Source organism: Aptenodytes patagonicus, chromosome 13 (assembly GCF_965638725.1).
Source record: "Aptenodytes patagonicus chromosome 13, bAptPat1.pri.cur, whole genome shotgun sequence".
Classification (NCBI taxonomy): domain Eukaryota; kingdom Metazoa; phylum Chordata; class Aves; order Sphenisciformes; family Spheniscidae; genus Aptenodytes; species Aptenodytes patagonicus.
In genome coordinates, this window is record NC_134961.1 from 13,529,428 (window position 1) to 13,551,659 (window position 22,232).

Genomic DNA, 22,232 nt, shown 5'->3' on the forward strand with positions numbered 1-22,232 from the left:
GCGGCTGCGGGCGCCCTCTGCGGGCGAGGCGCCCCGGGGAAGGCGGCCCCGGCGGGGAGCCTCGCCCCCGCCCCGCCAGCGGCCGCGGCTCTTCGGCAGCCGCCGCCCCACAACCCCGTCGGCTCCGTTACGCCCGGAAACAGCAGCACCGACGCGGGGTTGGGGCTTCTCCCACGCAGACATGAGCGGGCTCGGGGCCGCCGCGGAGCCGCCGGGCTGGCGGCTGGGCAGCGGCGGTAGCGGTAAGGGCGCGGGGGAGGCAGGTACCGAGCGCCGCGGGGCGCAGACGGGGAGGGAGCACCCACCGGCGAGCGCCCGCGGCTCCGGCAGGTGGCGAGAGGAGGGAGGGACGCGAGGGAGCGCCGCTGCCCCCCGCCTCGCCTCCCTCAGAGCTGCGGGGTCCCGGGGGGCGGCCGTGACGGGGCGCCCGTGGGGCTGCGGCCGGGGGCCATGTTGTGGCGAGGCCCGCTCCGCAGCCCCTCTGCTTCCTCCCTCTCGCAGAGGTCTTTCTTCCTGAGGAGCCGCGCGCCGCCGCACCTGTGGATTTCCTGCAGGAGCTGCCCAGCTACCAGTCGGCGCTGAGGCGCCGCGCCGCCGCCGGGGGCACCCAGGAGCGGCGGGCGGCCCCGCCGGGCTCCGCGGGGCTCCGCGCTGCAGAGGCCCGGGGGCCGGAGCAAGAGGGAGGCGAGCTGGCTGCTCGCCCTGCGAGAGAATACCCCTTGACTATCGCGGAGAAGAGGAGATTAAGGTTAATCTTTACACGTTTTTTTATTAAAAAAAAAAAACAAACCACCTTTTCCTGAACACAACACAGGTGCGATGGAAGGCTGAAGCAGAATTGGGTTCATTTGTATCATGTTTAGTGGCATGTGGTTTTGACAAGAGGTTGCCCAGGTTCTCATGCCAAAATGTGGCAGGCTCCCTGCGGCACCTCCAGCTGCAGGAGCGTGGCCGGGGGGCTCTTGGGTGGCGTGAGGGAGTAGCTGACTGGGGAGAGGAATAGGTTGAATTGGAAGAAGTGAGTCAAGACTGGGAATTACCTTCAGCAGCCAAATGTGTTTCTCACTGGCTTCCTTTTTTTTCTTGTGCCTTAGGGTTTTGTGCTTTTAAGGGTCACTGTGGGTTATCTGTCATCGGCAATCCCTTTCTGCTGTGCGAGTGCTGCTGTTCTTGAGTCTTCTTCAGCAGCTCTTCCAAAATACATTGCGCTGTTTCTGGTGTGGCTCAATACAGGTGGAAAGAAGCTTTTCAGGACCATTTCTTTTTTTTTTTTTTTTTCTTTCCTTCCATATCCCTTTGTAAACTGCTCTTTGCTGTGAGCTGTAAGCAGTTCCTGCCCCTCTGGTGGTAACCCCCAGCAGGGAGGGGATTGCAAAGAGCATGCTTTCCCCCGCCTGTGTTTCTCTGCTTGTTGTCTCATGTCTTACTGCTAGACTGAAAGCTCTTTCGAGGAGAGAGTATACAGTATGTGTTTTTACATTGTCAGGGAACAGCTGCACCTTTAAGTCAGGTACTTTGTAGTTGTGGTTATGAAGCAGGAGAGAGGTGAAAGTACAATTAATGTCTGGTGCTCCAAAGAGAACAAGAGTTACTCGCTTGCAAGAGCAGTGGGAAATGAGTTACAGCCTGACCCTGGAGTTAAGTTTAACCCTACAGCCTGTATACAAGAAACAGCAGAAGATCTGGTTATGGTAAAGGAGAGTGCTTGATGCATTGAATTTTTATTTGAAGTTGGGTATCTAAAGCTCAGTTCTTCAAGAAAAAGGAACTGCAGTCCTATGGCCATGGTGCGTGTTAGGAACAGAGTTAGGATGTCCCAAGCTTGTTTACACGTTTTAGTGCTGAGAGATTCTGGTGGGGCTTCTTGGCACTTCTGCGGATCAGTAATCTGCGTGTATTGTGCAGCAGCTGCCAACACAAAATGTATGATATAAATGAAAACTGAACACTCAACGTCTGTAACACAGATGAATACGCAGCCCACGCCTCTATTTAAAATGCAGACCAAACACGGGCCAGATTGTTCTCCAAAGTGTCTGTTTAAAACACTACATGCTGCAGCCTGTAGTTTCCATAAAATGAAATCTTTTGAGAGTAGCTGTATTTGCACTTAAAGATGAGGTCATCTGCTGCCTGTTTGATTGTTGCATGTAGGGTTTAATTCGGCTTCCTACCAAAATGCTAATTTTACTTTCAGCTAGAAGGATATGGAAACTTTGTCAACATACAGCACGCATGGCAGTGGCATGGCGTGGCAGTGAGTCACTTAGGTGCTGAAGTAGGGTTGCGTACAAAGTATTTTAAAATTGAAACCTTTGTCTTCTGCTCTAGCACGGTGTCCTCATGGGTGCTTAACTGCTGCCCTTCTTCAGTGGCATCAGAGGCTGGAACAGCATTTGTTGACTTGTTGATACAAGTCAGTCTTCAAGCTGTGTTTCTGGGAAGTTTTGTCTGGTTTTAAGGTTTCTTAAAAGAAAAAATGAAATGCAAACTCTGAGCCACTGAGAATTCTCCTTGATGCTGTTGCTGACCATGCAGCAATTTTTAAAATGCAAATGTATGCATATAGCATGAAAATCTATAAGTGAGAAGTGATTAAAAATTATAGACAGTTTGTGGCACACCCTCGGCGTTTGTTTGCAGTTTATTATTAGAACAGTACACCCCCACACGTTGGCAAAGAAGTATGTTCTCAGATTCATTGAGTTGGCACTTTCCAGCTAATTTTTCAAAATGCTATAAAAACTGAATAATGAAAAATGAATAATTTTAATAACATTTGTTTTCTATTATGTACTGGAATGTGATATAAAAGTTAAAATTATAAAATCCAAATGGAATATTTAAGCCTCTTTATAGTGCGCTTTTTTTAAATATTTTTTTTCCCCCAACATATTTTGACATTTCATTCTGATTTTGAGATCTGTGAATTTTCTACAAAAAAAGAATAATTTTCTATTTTGAACAGCTGCATTTATAACATTAAAAGAGGAAAGCTAAATATTTTACAGAAATTTTTTAAGAGCCTCTTGGTGAAGATGCTCCGGTCAGAAGTTTTGAGGAAAGAATCTTCTCTTGCAGCCATTTGTAAATATGAAATCATTAATGGCAACCTCCCTGAGATCCCACCGGGAAGTTCAGCTACATATTTTTTCTGTGTTGTGCTATTGTCAATTGTTTTTTTTTTTTTTTCTCCAAGGGAGGCAAGAGTTTTCTGTGAGAGGACTTGCTATATTTGAGTCAGCTTGATGTCGCAATTACCAGGAGGAGCAGATGGGGACAGCTAGCGTATGTTACTCCAACTTTTAGCACTGTGCTGTCCCTCTGAAGGCTGCAGGCAGGCTCCATTGTGCTAGGCCCTGTTACATGTAGTGAAAAAGTATTTCTTGTGCTCAGTAACTGTATTTCTTGATTCTTAGGGACTGTCAGCAGGCTGATATAAAATATATATCTGGATGGAAACAGTGGAAAAGAACTAGCAGTAAATCATTGAAAAAAGTCCTCAATGAAGTCAGGGAGTTGTTATCTTTTCTGGAGCTTTGGCGACATGATATTCACAGCATAGAAGGTATTTACTGTCTTACCTCAATTTCTCTTCTTTCAAGTTGCTTCTGTTACTGTTAGTTTTACATGTGTGAGTGTAGTTTCAGATATAACTGTATGTGTTTAAGAAGTTACCTGCTTCCTTTATTATTGCTGATGTAAAATCCGTGATGGGGTTGAAGGAAATATATTGGAGAAAATTATTAAAAAGTCACATTTCCATTTCAGTTGTATTGCTGAAAGCCGGCAGTAGTTAAAACTAGCTTTAGTAATGTTTCGTCAGTTAATTCAATGTAACTGAAATGATAATCTGCTCATTCTGTATTTTCAATGATTTTATTGTCTTAAGTATTGGCACATGTCTCTTTTATTCCCAGGGAAATTTGGTACTGGCATCCAGTCCTACTTCTCCTTCCTGCGTTTTCTGGTCCTGCTGAATTTTATAATTTTTATCCTGATGTTCAGTTTTGTTACCCTTCCCAGCATCATTTCTAAATATGGAATATTCAACAGTAGCTTTGCTAAAATTCCTCCAAAGAACATAGGTAAACACCTTCTCTATGTACTGCTGTTGTTTGTAAGATCCCCCCTTTCCCTCAGCTTCCTCTCCACCTCCCAGGACAAAGAAATGCTTTTTTTTATAAGAACTTGCCATGTTTGAATTAACTTGATCTTGCAGTTTAATGGGCATTATCATTTGAGTGACTTCCTGCCTTTCTTTTGACAGAGCCTCACTGCACAGTTTATAAACCTAGTGGTAATATGGGACTTGTTTATTTCTATACTTATCTCAAAGATTTGCTCAGCGGCACTGTAAGTCATTAGATTTTTTTTTTTTATTAAGTTTCTGTGTCTCGTGTAACATGTAAAATGTGAAAACATTTTACTTGGGGAATGAAGCTTTGATAATTTTGAAACATGATAAGGCATATGCATCACTGGGGTGAAATTAGCCTTTATCCTTTATCTGTGAGAAGGGGAGTTTTCAAACTGACTTTTACTGAGCGTCCACAAGGCCTGGTTGGCCACATGCTGCAGCCTGCGCCTCTCCTCCCCAGCTGCTAAACATTACGTATTCTGGAGGACGCTGCCTATTGTGCTGTCTGTGTAGGGTCTCAGTGTCCTTGTCATAGAGCTCTTTGATTGGGGAGAGGAGGGGTTTTAAGCATGTAGTGTCTGCATTACAGTTTGGTGGAGGCAATGGCAGTATTTAGAAGCTACAGACTGTTGTAGCTTGCTGGGGGCCCCAATAGTGATTTTAAATTTACAGAATGATTGCTTAATACCAGGTTGGATTTAACTGGGCAGTTGCTGCTACTGTTACAAATTCTATTTAAACTTCGTGTTTTCACAGGGGTTCCTTGAAGTGACAAGTTTGTTTTATGGCTATTACACAATAGATGCTGCGTGGCTCAGTATCCTGAGGTACAACTTGCCACTAGCATATCTGCTGGCTACATTTGCCTACCTTGCGTTAAGTCTCCTCTGGATAATAAAAAGGTAAAGATGGTATAGTTTATTTACTGCTACCTATTGCACAGTTTACATTGCATTCTTGCTTGTAGGGTACATGCTGCGTTCTAGAACTGTTTTGTATGGATATGGAGAATCTTTTGCTTGAGGAGGCAGTGCCACAGTAGCCTTTGTCTGTCTTTGGGAAACAGCCAGCAAAAGAAATAAATAAATTCGAAGTATTAGTTTTTCATATGTACACATACATATAAATAAAAGACCCTCAACTATACAGTAGTTGCTGTTGGAGGATTTTATTTTGGGGATTCCCCCCCCCCCCCCGCCCCCCCATCTCAGTTTCCTGAGCCAGCTCTTTGCAGTGTCAGAGAAGCACTGGGTAAGGTGAGAAGGTATGACTGTGGCTAAGTGCAGAGGGAAGTAACCTGTGTCGGTTGTGGCTTCAGCTGACTTTGATTGCTGCAGAACCTCACACTGCAAGCTTCCCAGAGATGTAAAGCAAATGTGGCTATTTGCTCGTGGGGGTGGGTGGTTTTTTGTTTCGTTTTCTGTGGATGAAATACGTCTTTTCATGAATGAAGTAAAGTTGCGTTTTTCTCTAGGTCTGTGGAAGGATTTAAGCAGAACTTGGTGCATGATGAAGATCAATTTCAGAGTTACTGTAACAAAGTCTTTGCAGGCTGGGACTTCTGCATTACAGATCCAAATGCAGCACAGCTAAAACATCGCAGCTTGCAATATGAGCTCCAAGTGAGTAACTTTCATTTTTCTATGATTATGGTTTCATACAGCTTAGGTGGCTAAAAAAGAGAGGTGTATAATTCTGCAGATAATGGAGTAAGGATAAGAAGGATTGAAGTAGTTTATACTGGGGGCAGGGCAACCCACATCCTCTTGCACGCTTTCTAGGTAGCTAGAATTGTGGTGCAACGTGCGAAGGATTGGCACTGAGGTTGACGGCCCTTCCCCCATCCACTGGGAACTGAAGCCAACCTGTTAGCTGCTTGTCTCTCTGCTCTTCCTCACACTCCAGTCCTGCTTCCTGTGTTAGTTTCTACATAATCCAACAGGAAAAGCTGTCCCAGCTGTGGGCAAAACCCTTGTACTGTCGGGGATCAGTTTGAGTATACTGGGTTATAAGTCTGCAGTGTGGTAGGCAGTAGTTTGGGGAGGAATAAAATTCAGATGGTACTCTTCATACAAGTTGGGAGCATTGTTGCAGTAAGAAGGTACTGAAAGTTTTTCACTAGGTGTCTTTGACACACATGCACGTACAAAATGCTGATGCAGCTAATAGATTTCCCAAATCATAAAACTCTCTGAAAAGAGAGTCTGAAAGGCTTTTCTGGTGAAACCAGTACCTTCTTTTTGCTCTCTGTACACTGGAAGCAGAGATTTGTGTAGTGAAACAATTACGTTTGAAAAGATACTTCCACTTCAAACCACAAAGCAGTAACTACAGATTTCATAAATTACACTGAGTTGCTTTCTGCTCTAGTAAGGTTCACAGTTATCTTTTTTCATCATATAACCAGAGCCTCCTTCACTTACCACACTTTTGCCTCTAGAACTCACACCTTAGAAAAACTTGCCCCTTAATATTACTGTTTGATGGAAATAAATCCTCAGAAAATACCTGGGTAATCCGGTTAAATTGCCCAGGTTAAATTGCCTTCACAGGCGATACTGTATTTTCATGTCAGCTAAGGTGAAACGTATCAAGCTTATGTGACAAGCTGCTCAAGACTGTACTTCTTTCTCTCTGTGCCATCCCCCAATTTTCCTTCAGAAAGAGGAGAGGGAAGTTTGAGCCATAGTGGTGAGGACTGGTTACTTGCAGAAGTAAGGAGATGAGTGGGCTGGTTTACCCATTTCACAGTTTAGTACCAAGCTGTCTGAGATCAGTCTCTCACAATAAACAGACAAGTTGTCTTTCTGTCCTCAAGGAGATATGTTACTGATATAGTAGAGATAAGAGGATTACGAGACACTTGTCTTTGGCTACAGGGCCCTCAGCCTGAGGAGACTGAGCACACTGGGGCTTCCACTCCTGCATGGACCTGTTTATGTCAATGAAAAGGCACGCCCAGTTCAGTGTGCTTGGGCAGGCGGTGGAGTGACCCTCCTAGAACAGGCTATGGATTTGCACATCCCAGAGGTAGAAGACATGGTGTCAAGTGTTGTATGCTGCACCAGAAAACTACACATCCTTTTTCTTTTGTTTGTAGACAGACTTGGAAGAAGAAAGACTGAAGCGAAAAATAGCTGACAGGACAATGAAAGAAAAGCTACGCATCTACTCTCTGAGATTATTTATAAATATAATTGTCATTGCAGTTTTATCAGGATGTTTCTACGCTATATATAGAGCAACTGTCTTCTCTCAAGAAAACTCCAATGTGAGTATCGGACACGACATTAGGACAGATTCAATCGGGGCTGGTGATTACAGCAAGAGGAACTATTGTGAAAGTCAAGTATCTTAATATAGCACCTTTCATGCAAGGGATCTGAAAATGCTTTCTACAGACCTAGAATTTTTTTAGTAGAGGAGAGTGAGAAGGATCAAGGAGCATGTGCAAGAAAACCCCAATGATGTCTCCTTTTGATACAGAGGCTCCAGTGTCATCTGCCTTGGAGCTAATGCAGCTGACAAGAAAAGCAGTTCCCTTCCCATGTAACGGTTCTCACCTCGCTGTGATCTACTAGTACAAGTGTTTGTGTGTCTGGGCAGTGAACTGGCTCGGGGAACTGATCTGGTTAAAACAAACTTCATCGTGATCAGTTTCTTGATCTGGGTCACTGCTCAACTGCAAAAATAAACAGCAAGGGAAGGGGATGATTATGATCTGTATTGTGGCTTGAGTTACAGCTGTGTGGGGAAACAGGAAGACTGAATATGGAGCACTTTGCAGAAGAAAAGGTTCTTGCATCAGTAGTGGAAAGAATCAGATTGGGTGGGATTGTTCACCCCTGGCAGGACAAGCAGATGGGAAGAGCAGTTCAGAAGCAGAACAAGAGCAGACAATAGTTTCAACAGTTTCGCAACAGTAATTGACTTCTCTGTAGGACCCCGGGGTTGAATTAGCTTGACATGAATGGAGACCGCGCTTTTTCTCTCCCTCTGTTCATTGCTGATGTGATGGGGCACTGGCTGTGTATGGGGAAAGTTGTGCTCGTGGTGGACCTAACTCCTAACTTCTGTAAACTGCCAGGATTGCAGAGAGAAGCAGGAAATGGGGACTAAAGAAGTGTTTGTGTCGGAGGTGTTGTTTGGGGGCAGAGAAAGAGGATAACACAACACTGAACAACTCGAAAAATAGCCTCACTTGCTGTTGGCTTTATGTATAAGGGTTGATATCTTGGCCTTGCCTAAACGAGTAGGTAGAGGAGCTTGTTAAGATGGTGGGAAAGTCAGGGGAGCTGATTGGCACTGGTGCAAATAATTTGAAAAGTGTCTGCACTTTGACATAAGTGTAAAAGCTGATAGCTGTAGTGCTGGGTTAGGTAATGTAGACACAAGCCTTGGTGACATGAGCCTCTTCAAACAGAAGCTTTGGGGAAGCACCAAAACATTCATACCTGGAGGTGGGGGGAGTTACTGATGAAGGGGGCAGGAGAAAGCAAGGGTGTAGCAGCAAACTGCAGAGATAGATAGCAGTGGTCTGGCTTGTAGTTCCAAACGTACATGGAGGATGAAGGCAGAGTAAAAGATGCTACCTGAATCCTGGACAAGAGAGGCTCGTGGGTAGCTGGAGTGAGCACGATATCAGGAAGGTGTGTTTCTCTGAGTATTACCTTCCTCTCATCTCTTCTTGAACAGGACGTCAGCAATACGAACTTCCAAGCTAATCTCTTAGTGCAGTATTTGCCTTCCATTGTGATCACACTGGCCAACTTCATTGCTCCTCAGATCTTCTCATTTCTGATCAGATTTGAAGATTATTCACCAGCCTTTGAAATCAGGCTGACACTCATGAGGTAAAGACGTTTTTATTGTGGCCTTGGATGTTTCAACAACTTGTTCTTGGTAGGTTATAAGTATTGTAAACATTGAAATATCAAGAAGCAGAGAGGTTGGACTCTCTGCACTGGAGGGCCTGGGCACTGGAAGCCAAGCAGGCATTGTTTGACTTATGTTTAGTTGGAAACTTTAATTTTAAATTTGGAAACAATCTCCTGTTTTGATGACAGTACAGTGTAGTCATTTCAGTGTCCAAGTTTTTCTCTCAGTCCCATTTAGCTATGTGATCTGGACTTCAACAACCTGAATAACTAGTCAGCAGAGAAGTTGTGGCTGCAGAGCTGTGGATTCACACCGCTTTGCATGCAGCAGTTCCTTGAATGAGCAAATGCGTGTGTACAGCAGTGACTGAAGCACGGCTTTGCTCAGGGCAGAAGTTAAAAGTTTTGGGCTAAAAGATACTTCAGTGTGAGAACATGAAGAACTGACGCTTGGTAGCTTAAGGCAGTAAGGTCTGGGTTGAAGCATCTGAACTCTGCAAGCCCCTGTGCTTTATATTTCCAATTTGGCTAAGTGCCTGTGAAGGCGTGAAGCCATGTGAGAGGGAAATGCTGCACGCAGAGTTGTCACCTGGCCTCTCAAACTGCACTTGGGAGAATCACAGCCCACTGCAGGGTCAAGATCTGCAAATGAAATGACAGAGCAATACTGAGAAAAGAAAGAAGGGATTGTAGCCTAAAGCAGGGAAGGTGAAAAGCAAGTTAACTTACTACTAATGAAAGAAGTGTGTTTATTAAATAGCTGGTCGTTCCATTAAAGCTCTGTATGACCCTTTTGTGTTTCGAGCCTTCCTTGGACTCCTGTGCAAGTTGAGCCAGGTGTTAGAATGGCTCTTTTTTGGCAGGTTTGGAATTGGGTTTTGCCTTTCTTCCAGGTGTGTCTTTGTGCGGTTGGCCAATATCGGTGTTCTCTTGTTCTCCCTGTGGAGTCAGATCTCCTACTGTGCCACCGATGAGTGTAAGGCCTGTGGATACAATTATGAACTCTATCCTGTAAGCAGATTTACCGTGGTCTTTAATCATCTGAACTTGTGAATAGAGATTTGTTTTCTATGAAACTTGCTTGTCTAGAGGTATTCAGAATCAGACCTAGAGTTGCTGTTCATGTCATACCTGGTGCTGATTCTTACTGCTCAGTGCAAACCAGTACAGTTCTTACATACATCTTTTCTTTTTCTAAAACTCTGATTAGAATTAGTCCAGTGGCAGACTATCATTTAGCACAGACTTTCTGACTACCATGAGGATTGTCTGAGGTAGCTCTGTTTTGGAGACAATTTACTGCCTTTTGCTCCAATAAGACAAATGGTCTTTCCTCAAAAAAAAACCCCAAAAAACACCACACCACCAACAAAACCAACAAACAAAACACTTGGCATGGAAGCTCTGAAACACTTTAATATTTTAGAAATGGGAGTCAATACAATTTGAATTTTATGGTGTTAACTGACTGAGAGGTTTGTTGCTTGACATGTTATTTAGACTTGTTATTTAGATTCCTAATCTTGTTTTTTCCTGACTTCTTTTTATAGTGCTGGGAATCTGAAGTTGGGCAAGAAATGTATAAACTGATGATATTTGATTTTATTATAATTCTTGCTGGGACCCTTTTTGTAGATTTTCCTAGAAAGTAAGTATCTCTGCCTTTTGAACATACTTTTGTGAATGACTTACGAAACCTGTTTCTTTTTTCTGTTATTAATTCCCCATATTTCTAACCAGATTACCAGTTTTAAAATAAAACATAAACATATTTCTGGTAGTTTTTTTATACTTGAGTCTTGTCTTTTTTTTTCTTCAGACATTTTTCTGCTATGTTGTCTAATGGTTAAATGCTAACTGTGTGTGTTCCAAATGTGTTAGAATTCAGCTAAGCTTTGTAACTTCAATTTAGAACTAATGATGTTCTTTGGTTTTAGGTTGTTAGTCACTCATTGCTCTTGCAAGCCAGTTCAGTGGTGTGGCTTGCAGGAATTTGGAATTTCTGACAATGTCCTGGAAATCATTTATGGGCAGACCATCTGCTGGATTGGAACCTTCTTTTCACCACTTCTCCCTGCAATAGCAACTATAAAATACTTCTTAATCTTTTACATTAAAAAGGTAATGAAGGTTTGTGGTAAACAAATAAAATTGAGCACTTCTTTGTAGTTTTTGTAATGTAGATATGCAGTTGATTTAAAACAACCAACCAACCCTAAAAAAAAAAAACCACCCAAGGATGTGGTGTACTGGAAATGAGGTAATGGTATTCCATTTTCTGTAGCTTTTTTCCTTTTAAGAGAAGGTAGGATTTTGCTTTGAAATCAAGCAAAACAACATTTTAATAACTACCTCATCAATTATTTGATTTTTTATGTGATAAACCTAGTTTATAACACTTTTCTGCAATAATCTGTTTACTAGCAACAGAGCTTAGAACTTGGACAAGATTTTGCCAAGCTGCTAAAAATTCGGAAGCAAAATGGATAATCTAAGCTGGATTGGATGTTCAGGACGTGGTTTCTGCATATCAGAATCTTTCCTCTGTGACCAGACAGCTCCTTCTGTGCAACAAATTCATACTGATATTTTAGTTCTTACAAGGAGGGATGTATCCAGTGAAGATTTGGCAGATCAAAGCTAAAGGCTGTGCCATGGATCATACACCAAATGACTATGTCAGTTGACTCTGTGCAAGTGTATGAGGCCCTCTGGATCAAATTCTTACCCAAAATAGGAGACATTGACTTATACCAGAATGTAAAGCCACCTTGTCTTAGCCCTTTTCCGTCAATGTACATCAAAGGAAGGATGATTATGTGGTAGCTGGTAGCATATTTGAGGATGGAAAATTCGGTTGGTGGGGAAAGTATACTTGGATGTATTGTATAGATGTACTGGTAACAGTCTTGCTCATTTTCCCTCTTCAGATCAGTTTGATACACACACGTAAACCTGCAGCTAGGCCTATCAGAGCATCAAGTTCCAATTTTTTCTTCTTGGTGGTATTGTTGATTGGGCTCGTCTTGGCTTTTATTCCTTTGGGAATCAGCATAGCACAGTAAGTGACAATTTAACTTCTATGAAGTTGACATTTGCTCTAAGGTTGTCAGTTCCCTAAAAACAGACACACAACTTTGGAATGATAAATTGGAATAAAATATATTGTGTATAATAAATTGAATTATTATTTAGTTCATATAAATAAAAATTACAGTTTTAAAGACAAAGGACATTTTTTACCCCTTCGGCAAAATGGTGGTAGGCTTGTGTTGGATTATTTTATCTTTACATTTTGATAGAGCATCTCCTTTCTGTTCTGCTTCTTTGACAGTATCCCCTCCTCCAAGGCATGTGGGCCGTTCAGGAGTTTTAACACTTCATGGGCAGTTGTTCCAGATACAATACTTGGGTTTCCAACAGGTCTGCAGCAGGTCCTTCATGGCATAGCATCAGAAGCCTTTGCAGTGCCTTTTTTTATGGTCATCTGGTGAGTACTGTGGAGACCTGATTCAGTCATGCAGCTGCATGGTTCATTTCCTTACCTTTCTGAACTGATAGCAAACAACTATTAGACCAGATTTTTCATCTGCAGTCAAAAGCATCAAAACCCAAACCTTGATTTAAAAAAAATAACAAAACAAACAAAACAAATAAAAGCCCCCAAACGGTCATTATGTAAGATAAAATTCAATATAGAATTTTTAAGGTTGGAGGTCACATCTAGAGATCGTCTAATCCAACCCCCCTGTTCAAAGCAGGGTCAAATAGAGCAGGTGCTCAGGAACCGTGTCCAGTTGGGTTTTGAGTATCTCCAAAGATGGAGACTCCACAACCTCTCTGGGCAACCTGTTCCAGTGCTTGGTCACTCTTGCAGTAAAAAGTTGGTTTGTGGGGTTTCCCCCCCCCCCCCCCCCCATGTTTAAATGGAATGTTTTTGCATTTCAGTTTAACCCGACTGTTTTCAGATCTTGGAGCCTTGTTACCTGATACCTTCTACAACTTCTATGCTTGAGAAACCATGCCGTTTATTTCAGATTCCACCCAGCCCTTTCTTCCATAACACATGTTTATGTGTTCTCCTGAACTGAACCTGTTACTGCGTACACAGGAAATATCAAGTCCTCTTTTTTGGTTTGGGCTTTTTTTTTTTTTTTTTTACTTTATCATAAAGCCTCTGTAAGAGGTGGAGGATGACTTGCACTGCTACCCTACTAACTATTTGGAAAAGAAAATACATTATTCATACAGGCATTTGTGCCATTCTAGTTCTTGCTACTGCTCTTCATCATTTAATGCACTGTGGATAATCTGGGTCACATTACGTCTGGAATATGTGCTATAAGGAATGGCTGCAATGCTGATCTGTGGCTGCTTACCATAGTTACAAAGCCCAATGGGAGCAAAGAGTTACTCCAGTGAAACCTCATTAAACTCGATTTCTGAGGAGCAAAGCCCCCGTACATACACTTAGAGCAGGGCAGGAACTGACGGTCTAGAGGGAGCTGTCAGAACACAACCTGTAACATCTGAACATCGCCGTGCCTCTACGTCCTCTAGCACTCTGTCCCTGCCTGCCGGCAGCACAAATATCTCAGCAGATGCTTTTGAGCAGAGCTATGCCCAACCTACCCCACCTGTATATTGATTTTTTAAATTTTTTTTTTCTCCAGCAGCTTCTCATCTGAAGCAAATGCACAAACTGACAGTTTCTTTAGCCCATAACAGCCTTTTTCTCACTAATTCTGTTTTGTGTGATGCTAATATATAATGTTGGTTTGTGGTTTGCAGCCTCATTATGTTCTATTTTATTGCCTTGGCTGGAGCACACAAACGAGTGGTTGAGCAGCTGAGGGAACAACTGATGATGGTAAGATTTGACCCACTTTTCTGTACCCCTAAAGTTTTCTTTGTTGTGTCAGTAATCAGGCATGCAGAGGAACAACATAGTCTTCTGGATACTTGGTGTTTGCACAGGCCATGAAGAATGTTTTACAAATTACACAGGAAGAATAACCGAGGTACTGTAGTATTTCTCAGTCTAGCTGGTTTTCTTAGGTATCAGCTGCAACTGCAGCAAGGTCTGGTTATATCAGGCAACACACGTGCATGAGATACGCCTCTGAGAAGCGGTGTCCCTGTTCTTCATCTGTTGTCTTGCTTAAATCCACGCATCTGCATTTTTTTTTTCCTGCCAAACAAGAACCTGAATCTTGGGTTTCCTGTCCCCTCCACCATCTTACACAACCCCCACTTCTATTTCCTTCACTCTCACAAACAAGCACCCAACTCCCTACCCTTCCCTCCAGGTCTATCTTTCTACTTCGTCGTGTCTGGTTTTATTCCTGAGTGCAGGTCCCAGCACCGCTTGCAACAGGCACTCAGAGTGGAGCAAGTCACCACTAACTAGTCCTTTGGAGAACGGTGCCAGTGCAGACATGCTTCTTTGTGGCCATCAAAAGCTGCTGCCATGTTCGACAGCATTCATACACTCTGATCTGTCAAACTCCGCTCTAGTCAGAACCTAGCCTCACTAGTTAAGACTTCTCACTTTCTTGGGAAATAGCCCATTTCTTGGGATGTGCTTCTTTTAGATATGGCATTTAACAGCCCGTCCTTAGAAAAACACTGTGCTGGGGAGACATTTTTGAAGAGTAAGGAATTTAGGAGCAAAAGCCTTACTGCTTTTTAAGGGGTTCGCAAATCAGTTAGGAATTGTGAAAATCCTTGCGTGCTTTTTATTTTTGTTTGTTCGCTGTTGTTAGGCTGCTTGGAAGTATGGTTTTAAGTTTTTAGGTGTGTGAGATGTATTTACTTAGATTCAACGCAGAACTGTTAATATGTGACCTAACGTGAGATAAATGAAGTCAAGACTATTGTAAATTTAAAATTGTTCAGGTAGTTGAGAGTGTGCTGGAAGCCACTAATTAGAGTACAATGTGGTGAGTGCACCTATTTATTTCTAAGAAAGAAATGAGCTGTTCATAGATAACTTGTACTACTTCTGTTCATCTAGAGCATACTTTTTATTCTGTCTTTCCAGGAGAGTCGTGACAAGCTGTTCCTAATCAGAAAGATAACAGAAGCTCAGAGGCATACTTGAAAACCACAAAAAACCAGAAGAACCTGACTTCCTGAAACTCCCGGAACCACTAGATAAGAGTAGAAGCATCTGCAGCACCTAAAAACTGAGCAGCTGACTGGCACCCTGGCACTGCGGTTTATGTAGTGGACGCTTGTGGTCTTAGTCTTAATTATGCTAGTGGGCCTTAAAGTTTCCAAGACTGGAAATTTAGCGAATTTATACTGTTAGACCTGTCCAAAAAATTGTATGGTAGGACACTTTATTGCTGCTACAATTTCAGGGTTGTTGGGGTTTAAGTCCCTATTTTTCCAGGTGTTTTGGGTAAAATGTGATCAGAACTGAAACTCTGTTTAAGAACTTTGTACTGTTTTTACAAATTATGCTTTAAGAATCGGGAGGGAGGGGAAAGGTGTGGTTTTACATGTTTCCAACTCACTTCTCTTTTAAAACCAAAGCAAGAGAGAGACGTACGTCAGTATTTTGAAATAGTGCTTAGGAGAAGAAAATCTGGCATGGGTTTGAAATCAGTTTTCCAAATATTTTGAGAGAAGAGACATTGATATTTACTTTGCTCTGAAATAGCAAGTGCAGTTGAACACTGGATAACGTCACAAAATGGTTTGGCGAAAACAAGCTGATAAAAGAGCTCTGAATAAACACTGGGAGTAGGAAGAGACCGCCAGTCAGGTCACCGAGCGGTGCACGTCTGTCGCAGGGAGAGCCGTTGCTCGGGTGCCAGCCTCACTGCTGTGGAGCAGCCTTTTTTTTGTGTTTTAATGTGTTAAGGCATTATTACTTGTGTTGTATTCTTGTACAAACATCTTGACTACTGTTCTCTTTGTTCTAAAATGTGAATATTTGAGAGTTAAGTTATGGGTTGGAAATACAGCATTCAAACTTATGTGTCAGTACCTTCTAAATTCATGTTTCTTCTCACTTAAATGAAACGACGGAGCTGTGTGACTCAGAGGGAACAGTACTTCTAAGTAGACTACTAACTGTTTCCTTTATTTAAAGACTGTGCTTAAGGCTTTTCTGTACAGAGTTGTGTTTATTACTTGAAATTTGCCGGTAGCACACTTAGTTAATATGTGAGAGGCTATTCTCTGTTTCGGAATGCGTTCTGTCTTCATTTTAAAGAGATTAACGTTCAATAAATGATTTTTTTTTTTTAAATACAACGTCTGATGTTTTTCGAATCAGTTTGCCTTGACAAGCCCCCGCCGGGTTGTGCGAACGCCTTTCGGGGCCGGCCCCTAACGCCCCTCAGCTCTCCCGCCCTCAGCTCGCGCCTCCGGCCGCTAACGTCACCTCAGCCGGCACCTCCGCGCCGCCAGGGGGCGGCGGTCGGCGGTTCGCGCTGCCGCACCCGCCTGCGCCGCGCCTTCCCCCGCGGCGGTCCCTCACGCCCCAGGAGGTCGCCCCGCCCCCGTTCCCACGGCAGCCAGGGGACGCCGGCCCTGACTGACAGCTCCGCTCTCCAGTGCGGCCGCGGTGGGGAGCCAATCGGAATCGTGGTAGGGCGGGATGATGGCGGGAGGCTGGCGCGGAGGCGGCCCGCGGTGATGACGTTGCGGCGGTGCGACGCGCCGGCGGAGGCGTCGGGGTCAGCGGGATGGAGGTGGCTGTCGCCGTGGCTCCGGCTGTGCGGCGCTCGCTGGGGCAGCGCCGGCCCCTCCGCTGCGGGGCGGGTAGGGGCTCGGGTCGGCTCCCGCGCCTGCCCACCCCTGACCTGTCGGGGCGCCGCGGGCCTCGCACCGCCGCCCGGGCCCGCCTCAGGCCGCCCGGGCCCGCCTCAGGCCGCCCGGGGCCGCGGGTGGCAGCGCCCGCCCGCCTGCCTCGTCCGGGGGCTGGGCGGCGGCGGAGCTCGCGTCACCTTTGTCTCTCCGGCAGGTCTCCGGGGGAGATGGCCTCTGCCCGCCGGAGGGGTTTCCCTCAGGCTTTGCAGCACGCGCGTCGCTCTGGAGGGCATCAACAAGCCCGTCCTAGACCGCATCATCCGGGTGGACCACGCCGGGGAGTACGGGGCGAATCGCATTTATGCGGGGCAAATGGCCGTCTTGGGTAGATCGAGTGCGGGACCGATTATCCGGGTTAGTGGAGCTAAAAGCGATCGCTGTGCTTCTGGTCAATTTGCACTTGATTAGCAATGGTCGAATGAAGGTGTAAGATCGTAGCTTTCATAGTCAGATAGCTGTCCATCTCTTTCGAAACACGTTTAAACGTGGGTTTATCAAGAGTGGTGGGATTACTTGGTAAGGGAGTTACCGACACTACAGTTGCTGTAGTACTGTCACAAAGACTCTTGCAAATGTTTTTATGTTGCCTTTTTATAACTATCCTTCCTGAACATTTCCTCTTTGTGATGTGAATAGTGTTACCTCTGCAGTCAAAGTGTGAGTGGCCTGAGCTGGGTTGTTTTCCTTTGTGTCTATTAGTTTTATTGGAAGTGTTTACTTTTTCTGGTTTTATACTATACTGTGATCTGGTTCTTTTGCAGCAAATGTGGAATCAAGAAAAAGACCACCTGAAAAAGTTCGATGAACTAATGGTTGCATACAGAGTTCGACCTACTGTTTTATTGCCTTTTTGGAACGTAGCAGGTTTTGTTTTAGGTGAGTCTGTATTATTATTGTTGTTGTTTTGTGAAGTCTTCAAATGTGTAAATTATTTGTATTGCTTCAGATTTTATTGTTTGTATATGTTTGGTACCACAATCACAGGGGCTGGAAGTGCTTTACTTGGAAAGAAAGGTGCAATGGCTTGCACAGTGGCAGTGGAAGAGAGTATATCGGATCACTACAATAGCCAGATCCGAACCCTTATGGAAGAAGATCCAGAAAAGTACAAAGAACTATTGCAGGTATTTAACTATGACTTAAAGAGTAGTTTAACGTATTCATTGAATTATCTAGTGTGACTTTAGTCTTTTAAAATAATATGGTCATAGAATTTACAGTAGATCTCTCTTTGTTCTATCACTTAGAATGCTGAAGTCAACAGAAACTTTAAGTTTCTTTTAAGTAAAAGGATGTTTTTTCCTTCAGCAGCACTAGATTGATTAAGCACTGAAATTAAAATGTACGTTGGGTTAGCTTCAGCATGCTTTCAGTAATTCAGCATTTCCTTTTTGATTGGGAGAACTATGCTTTAATTTTGATTACCTTTAATTGAAAGGAAGGGTTTAGAGGGGAAACAAAAGGAGAAAATATGATTGCTTAGTAACTTTTTGCTTGTACTGGATATGATTATGTAGTTAGAATATTTCAGTTGGAAGGGACCTACAGCGATCATCTAGTCCAACTGCCCGACCAATTCAGGGCTGACCAAAAGTTAAAGCATGTTATTAAGGGCATTGTCCAAAGGCCTCTTAAACACTGAGAGGCTTGAGGCATCGACCACCTCTCTAGGAAGCCTGTTCCAGTGTTTGACCACCCTCTCGGTAAATAAATGCTTCCTAATGTCCAGTCTAAACCTCCCCTGGCGCAGCTTTGAACCATTCCCACGCATCCTGTCACTGGATACCAGGGAGAAGAGACCAGCACCTCCCTCTCCACGTCCCCTCCTCAGGAAGCTGTAGAGAGCAGTGAGGTCGCCCCTCAGCCTCCTTTTCTCCAAACTAGACAAGCCCAGAGTCCTCAGCCGCTCCTCATAGGACATGCCTTCCAGCCCTTTCACCAGCTTTGTTGCCCTCCTCTGGACGCGTTCAAGGACCTTCACATCCTTCTTAAATTGTGGGGCCCAGAACTGCACACAGTACTCGAGGTGAGGCCGCACCAGCGCTAAACGCAGCGGGATAATCGCCTCTTTTGACCAGCTGGTTATGCTGTGTTTGATGCACCCCAGGATGCGGTTTGCCCTCTTGGCTGCCAGGGCACACTGCTGACTCACATTGAGCCTGCTGTCAGCCAGCACCCCGTTCAAGTTCTAGTCCTGAATATTGTTCAGAGCATGTAAGGAGCCTAATGTTTGTTAGTTTGGCAAGAAAATTATTTCCCAAGTATTTTAGGCATTAAATTGGGACACATTCCTGTAGGGTGCTTGTGAGAGACTGACCTGTTTCCACATGCAGCGTATCGAGCTTGTTTGTGCTGTTTGGTGGGAGCCTGCTTTAGGGTCTGCATGTTCATTTCCAATTTTGCTGACTATCAGTATGTTCAGTTGTGCTTAGTTTAACATGTAGCCAAGCCTGGTTACTCCAAATGTGTCTTCTTGTTACGGAAGTAGTATCTGAAGTAACCCAGGTTTTGCTGACATGTACACAAGGGAAATACTACCCCCGAAAATAAGGACTATAAACAGAGGGCACAAAATAAAGAGAAAAAGCTAAGCAGCAAGGTTATTCACAGTGTCAATATGAGGAGGACTAGTGATGAAACCAAAAGTGATGCAAACCTCTTGGGTAGGGACGGTGCTTGGGTGTCTGTAAACTCTGAGCACTCTATTAAGCAATCCTAGTTATCGGCAGGCATCTCAAGAGAAAATTCTTTAAACCTTTTTGTTTCGGTTGAAAAATTAGAAGAGAAAAATAGTGTCCTTCAGAGTATGCTAGAATGGACAAAAGCCCCGTTGGCTTACAGGGAAACACCCTTACTGATCATCTGGCAAGGTAGGGACCTTAATTTCATTATTTAAATTGTCAGAATAATTTGTATGTGTGAAACTAATTAGTGTTATGATTGACTCTAAGTGTAGGTTATAGGTTTTCTTGAAACAGTGAAAATGATAGTGATATATTAAACAGCAGCTTAATTTTTAAAGACTTTTTTTGAGAATATTAAAAGAACTTTAGGTTTGGGGAATGCTGTAAATAATTCCCTTCTTGCTGAATTGGAGATTCAGGTCTTTGAGAAGCTTCTGAGAGACCTGGACCTCAGATGGTGCGTGCAACGGTCAACAGCATATGGTTTTATATACTAGCTGCCTTGATTTCTCTGCAAAGTAGACTTACTAATTAACTGCTACTTTTAAAGATAATAAAGCAATTTCGGGATGATGAACGGGAGCACCATGACATTGGACTTGAGCATGATGCAGAAGCGGTAAGTACAATGTTAAGTAATTGGCACCGTTAGTGAGGATGTCGATGTGATTATTCTTACCTTCCTTATCCCGTCACTGTAATGTAGTTCTTTATCTAAGAAATAGAAAATAAGGTGCTTGATATTCTTTCCCAAAGATAAATATAAGAAAACACTGCATATTACAGCTTACACTTTTCTGGAACAGAATTTAATCTGTTGGAACTCATGTCAAGTGATAAAGTGATTGTGTTTTCCTGAGAGGTGTCCTCTGCACAGTTTTTAATTTTATTTTAAGTTTAGATTAAATATTTTTGAAGATAAGGCTAATAAGTGCTATCCATGCAGCTGGGAACTTGAGGCATCATCTTCGTAGACAAACACAACCATGTTAGGAAGTGTGAAATACAAATTCTGTGCTCCCTTGAATGCTGTATGAGGAATGTGTGACTTCTCTCCTCTTTTTCTCTTGATTTACATTTGTGGAGAAATGGAAACATTCTGCAAAGTTGATAATTTTTGATTTTGTTTTCTCTAGCGTAGATTAGACTACAAATACAGGCGGTTTTTGGTGTTGGTTTTTTTGTTTGTGTTTTTGCTTTATTTTGTTCTTGGTGGGTTTTTTAGATAATGCTTACTATTCCTTACCACAATCTGGTTCAAACAAAACACTTCATTAGATGTATTTAATCTCTTATTCTCTGTCCTACAGGCACCAGCTTATTCAGTTTTGAAGACAGCTATACAACTTGGATGCAAAGCTGCAATATTTTTATCAGAAAGAATTTAGTGATATTTCCATAATGTTTGTGGCAATAAACTGTGACACAAGTGTATGGAAATTGCAAAAGACTATAGTTGTTTTATTCTGCCTTTTAAAATTTTCTTCACTAGGCATCTGATTCAGCCATCCTTTGTCATATTGAGTACCCGTTCAAAAAAGTATATTAAAGTCAGTTGAGCTAAATGTGGATAAAGATGGCAGAATTGGGTCCATATGAACTAAACCTCCTTATTCAGAGACTGTTCACAAGGTGGCAGCAAAATATGTATGTATATACATAATTTATATATATATAAAGTGTGTGTGTACACACACAAAAATGATAAATACATTCTCTGTTGCCTTCAAATTTATATGTACTTGAAAGAAGCTGGAGCTCATCAGCTCATTTTAAAATGGTTATTACTGACTAAGGATATTTAAGTTCTGTTTTCAGGGTAAATGAAGTACGAGTAAGCATTTCTTTTCAGTCTGTCTTGAATAAAGATTGGTATTATAAGACTTTCATTTGAAGACTTGTTTGTGTGGTTTGGGGTTTTTTTCCAGGCTCAATTCTGAATTCTTTATTTTAAGTAGAATTTTTCTTCCTTTGGGGTGTTGTTGTTGTGGGGTTTTTTTTTGTGTGTGTGTAAGGAATGGATCCCTGATACAAAGCAGGTGGAGAGAGCAACTTGGAGCACCTGTGGAATTGCACTTAATATTCTGTTAGAGCTTTCAAGTTTATCTTACTTTGCTTCTAGTCTTCAGTGGCTCTTGAATTTCTCAATGTTCACTCTTGCTTTCTCAATGTTCCAACAATTTCCCCATACTTTCCGTTGACAGCCTGGCATGGAGCAATAAAAATAAAAAAGACAAAGTTGTGCACGTCTGTTCTGTTAAACACTAATTGAAGATGATAAAAGTACAGCAATGGAATTAGTGTGTCTTAAACTGGTAGGGATGAAAGGGACTTCTTGCAAGATTGCATCTTTTGTTCTTTATGTCTTCAGAACTTCCTGACTATTCCATTCTTTTCCTATTGCATCATTATGGAAATGGGATAGCTTTCCAAATGCATATGGATTATATAGAAGATGCTGATATCTTGATATAAACATTTAAAGTACCTGTGAGAGACTTCCATTTTTATAGCTGAGAAGCACGATCTCTTGATTGTATGTGGCGAGGCAGGGACACCCTGTAAATAAAATTGCAGGTCACATAGAAAGCACATATCCATGCTTTTGCCTTATATCCATGCTTCTAAAACTTTGGGGCGACACAGCTTGTTTAACTGCCATAAGCTAACTTTTGTTTCCCAATTTTACAGGTTTTCCAGTTTCTA

The 22,232-nt window shown here is 43.0% G+C and overlaps 2 protein-coding genes across 4 annotated transcripts; both read left to right on the forward strand.

The window, feature by feature from the left end:
- Window positions 1-80: 80 nt before the first annotated feature.
- On the forward strand, window positions 81-16,276 carry TMC7 (transmembrane channel like 7). Of its 2 annotated transcripts, none has more exons than XR_012996422.1 (16): window positions 81-242; window positions 502-748; window positions 3,420-3,568; window positions 3,921-4,088; window positions 4,271-4,356; window positions 4,898-5,043; window positions 5,616-5,763; window positions 7,242-7,412; window positions 8,837-8,994; window positions 9,912-10,029; window positions 10,569-10,666; window positions 10,956-11,139; window positions 11,949-12,079; window positions 12,353-12,508; window positions 13,941-14,039; window positions 15,062-15,109. XR_012996422.1 is itself a non-coding variant. In XM_076351049.1 (16 exons), the coding sequence occupies exons 1-16, from the start codon at window positions 182-184 to the stop codon at window positions 15,119-15,121; spliced, it is 2,160 nt and encodes a 719-aa protein (XP_076207164.1). In that variant the 5' UTR covers window positions 81-181; the 3' UTR covers window positions 15,122-16,276. The 2 variants fall into 2 exon arrangements, 1 of the variants encoding a protein (XP_076207164.1); XM_076351049.1 differs by lacking the exon at window positions 13,941-14,039 and adding an exon at window positions 13,810-13,888 and having other exon boundaries at window positions 15,062-16,276.
- Window positions 16,277-16,706: 430 nt separating this feature from the next.
- Window positions 16,707-21,764, forward strand: COQ7 (coenzyme Q7, hydroxylase). 2 transcript variants are annotated; one of them, XM_076350906.1, is made up of 6 exons: window positions 16,707-16,794; window positions 16,997-17,196; window positions 17,604-17,718; window positions 17,827-17,966; window positions 20,077-20,145; window positions 20,837-21,764. In XM_076350906.1, exons 1-6 carry the CDS (start codon window positions 16,719-16,721, stop codon window positions 20,912-20,914), a joined length of 678 nt encoding a protein of 225 aa, XP_076207021.1. In that variant the 5' UTR covers window positions 16,707-16,718; the 3' UTR covers window positions 20,915-21,764. The 2 variants fall into 2 exon arrangements, with proteins under 2 accessions (XP_076207021.1, XP_076207022.1); XM_076350907.1 differs by lacking the exon at window positions 20,837-21,764 and adding an exon at window positions 18,727-18,868 and having other exon boundaries at window positions 20,077-20,146.
- Window positions 21,765-22,232: the final 468 nt, after the last annotated feature.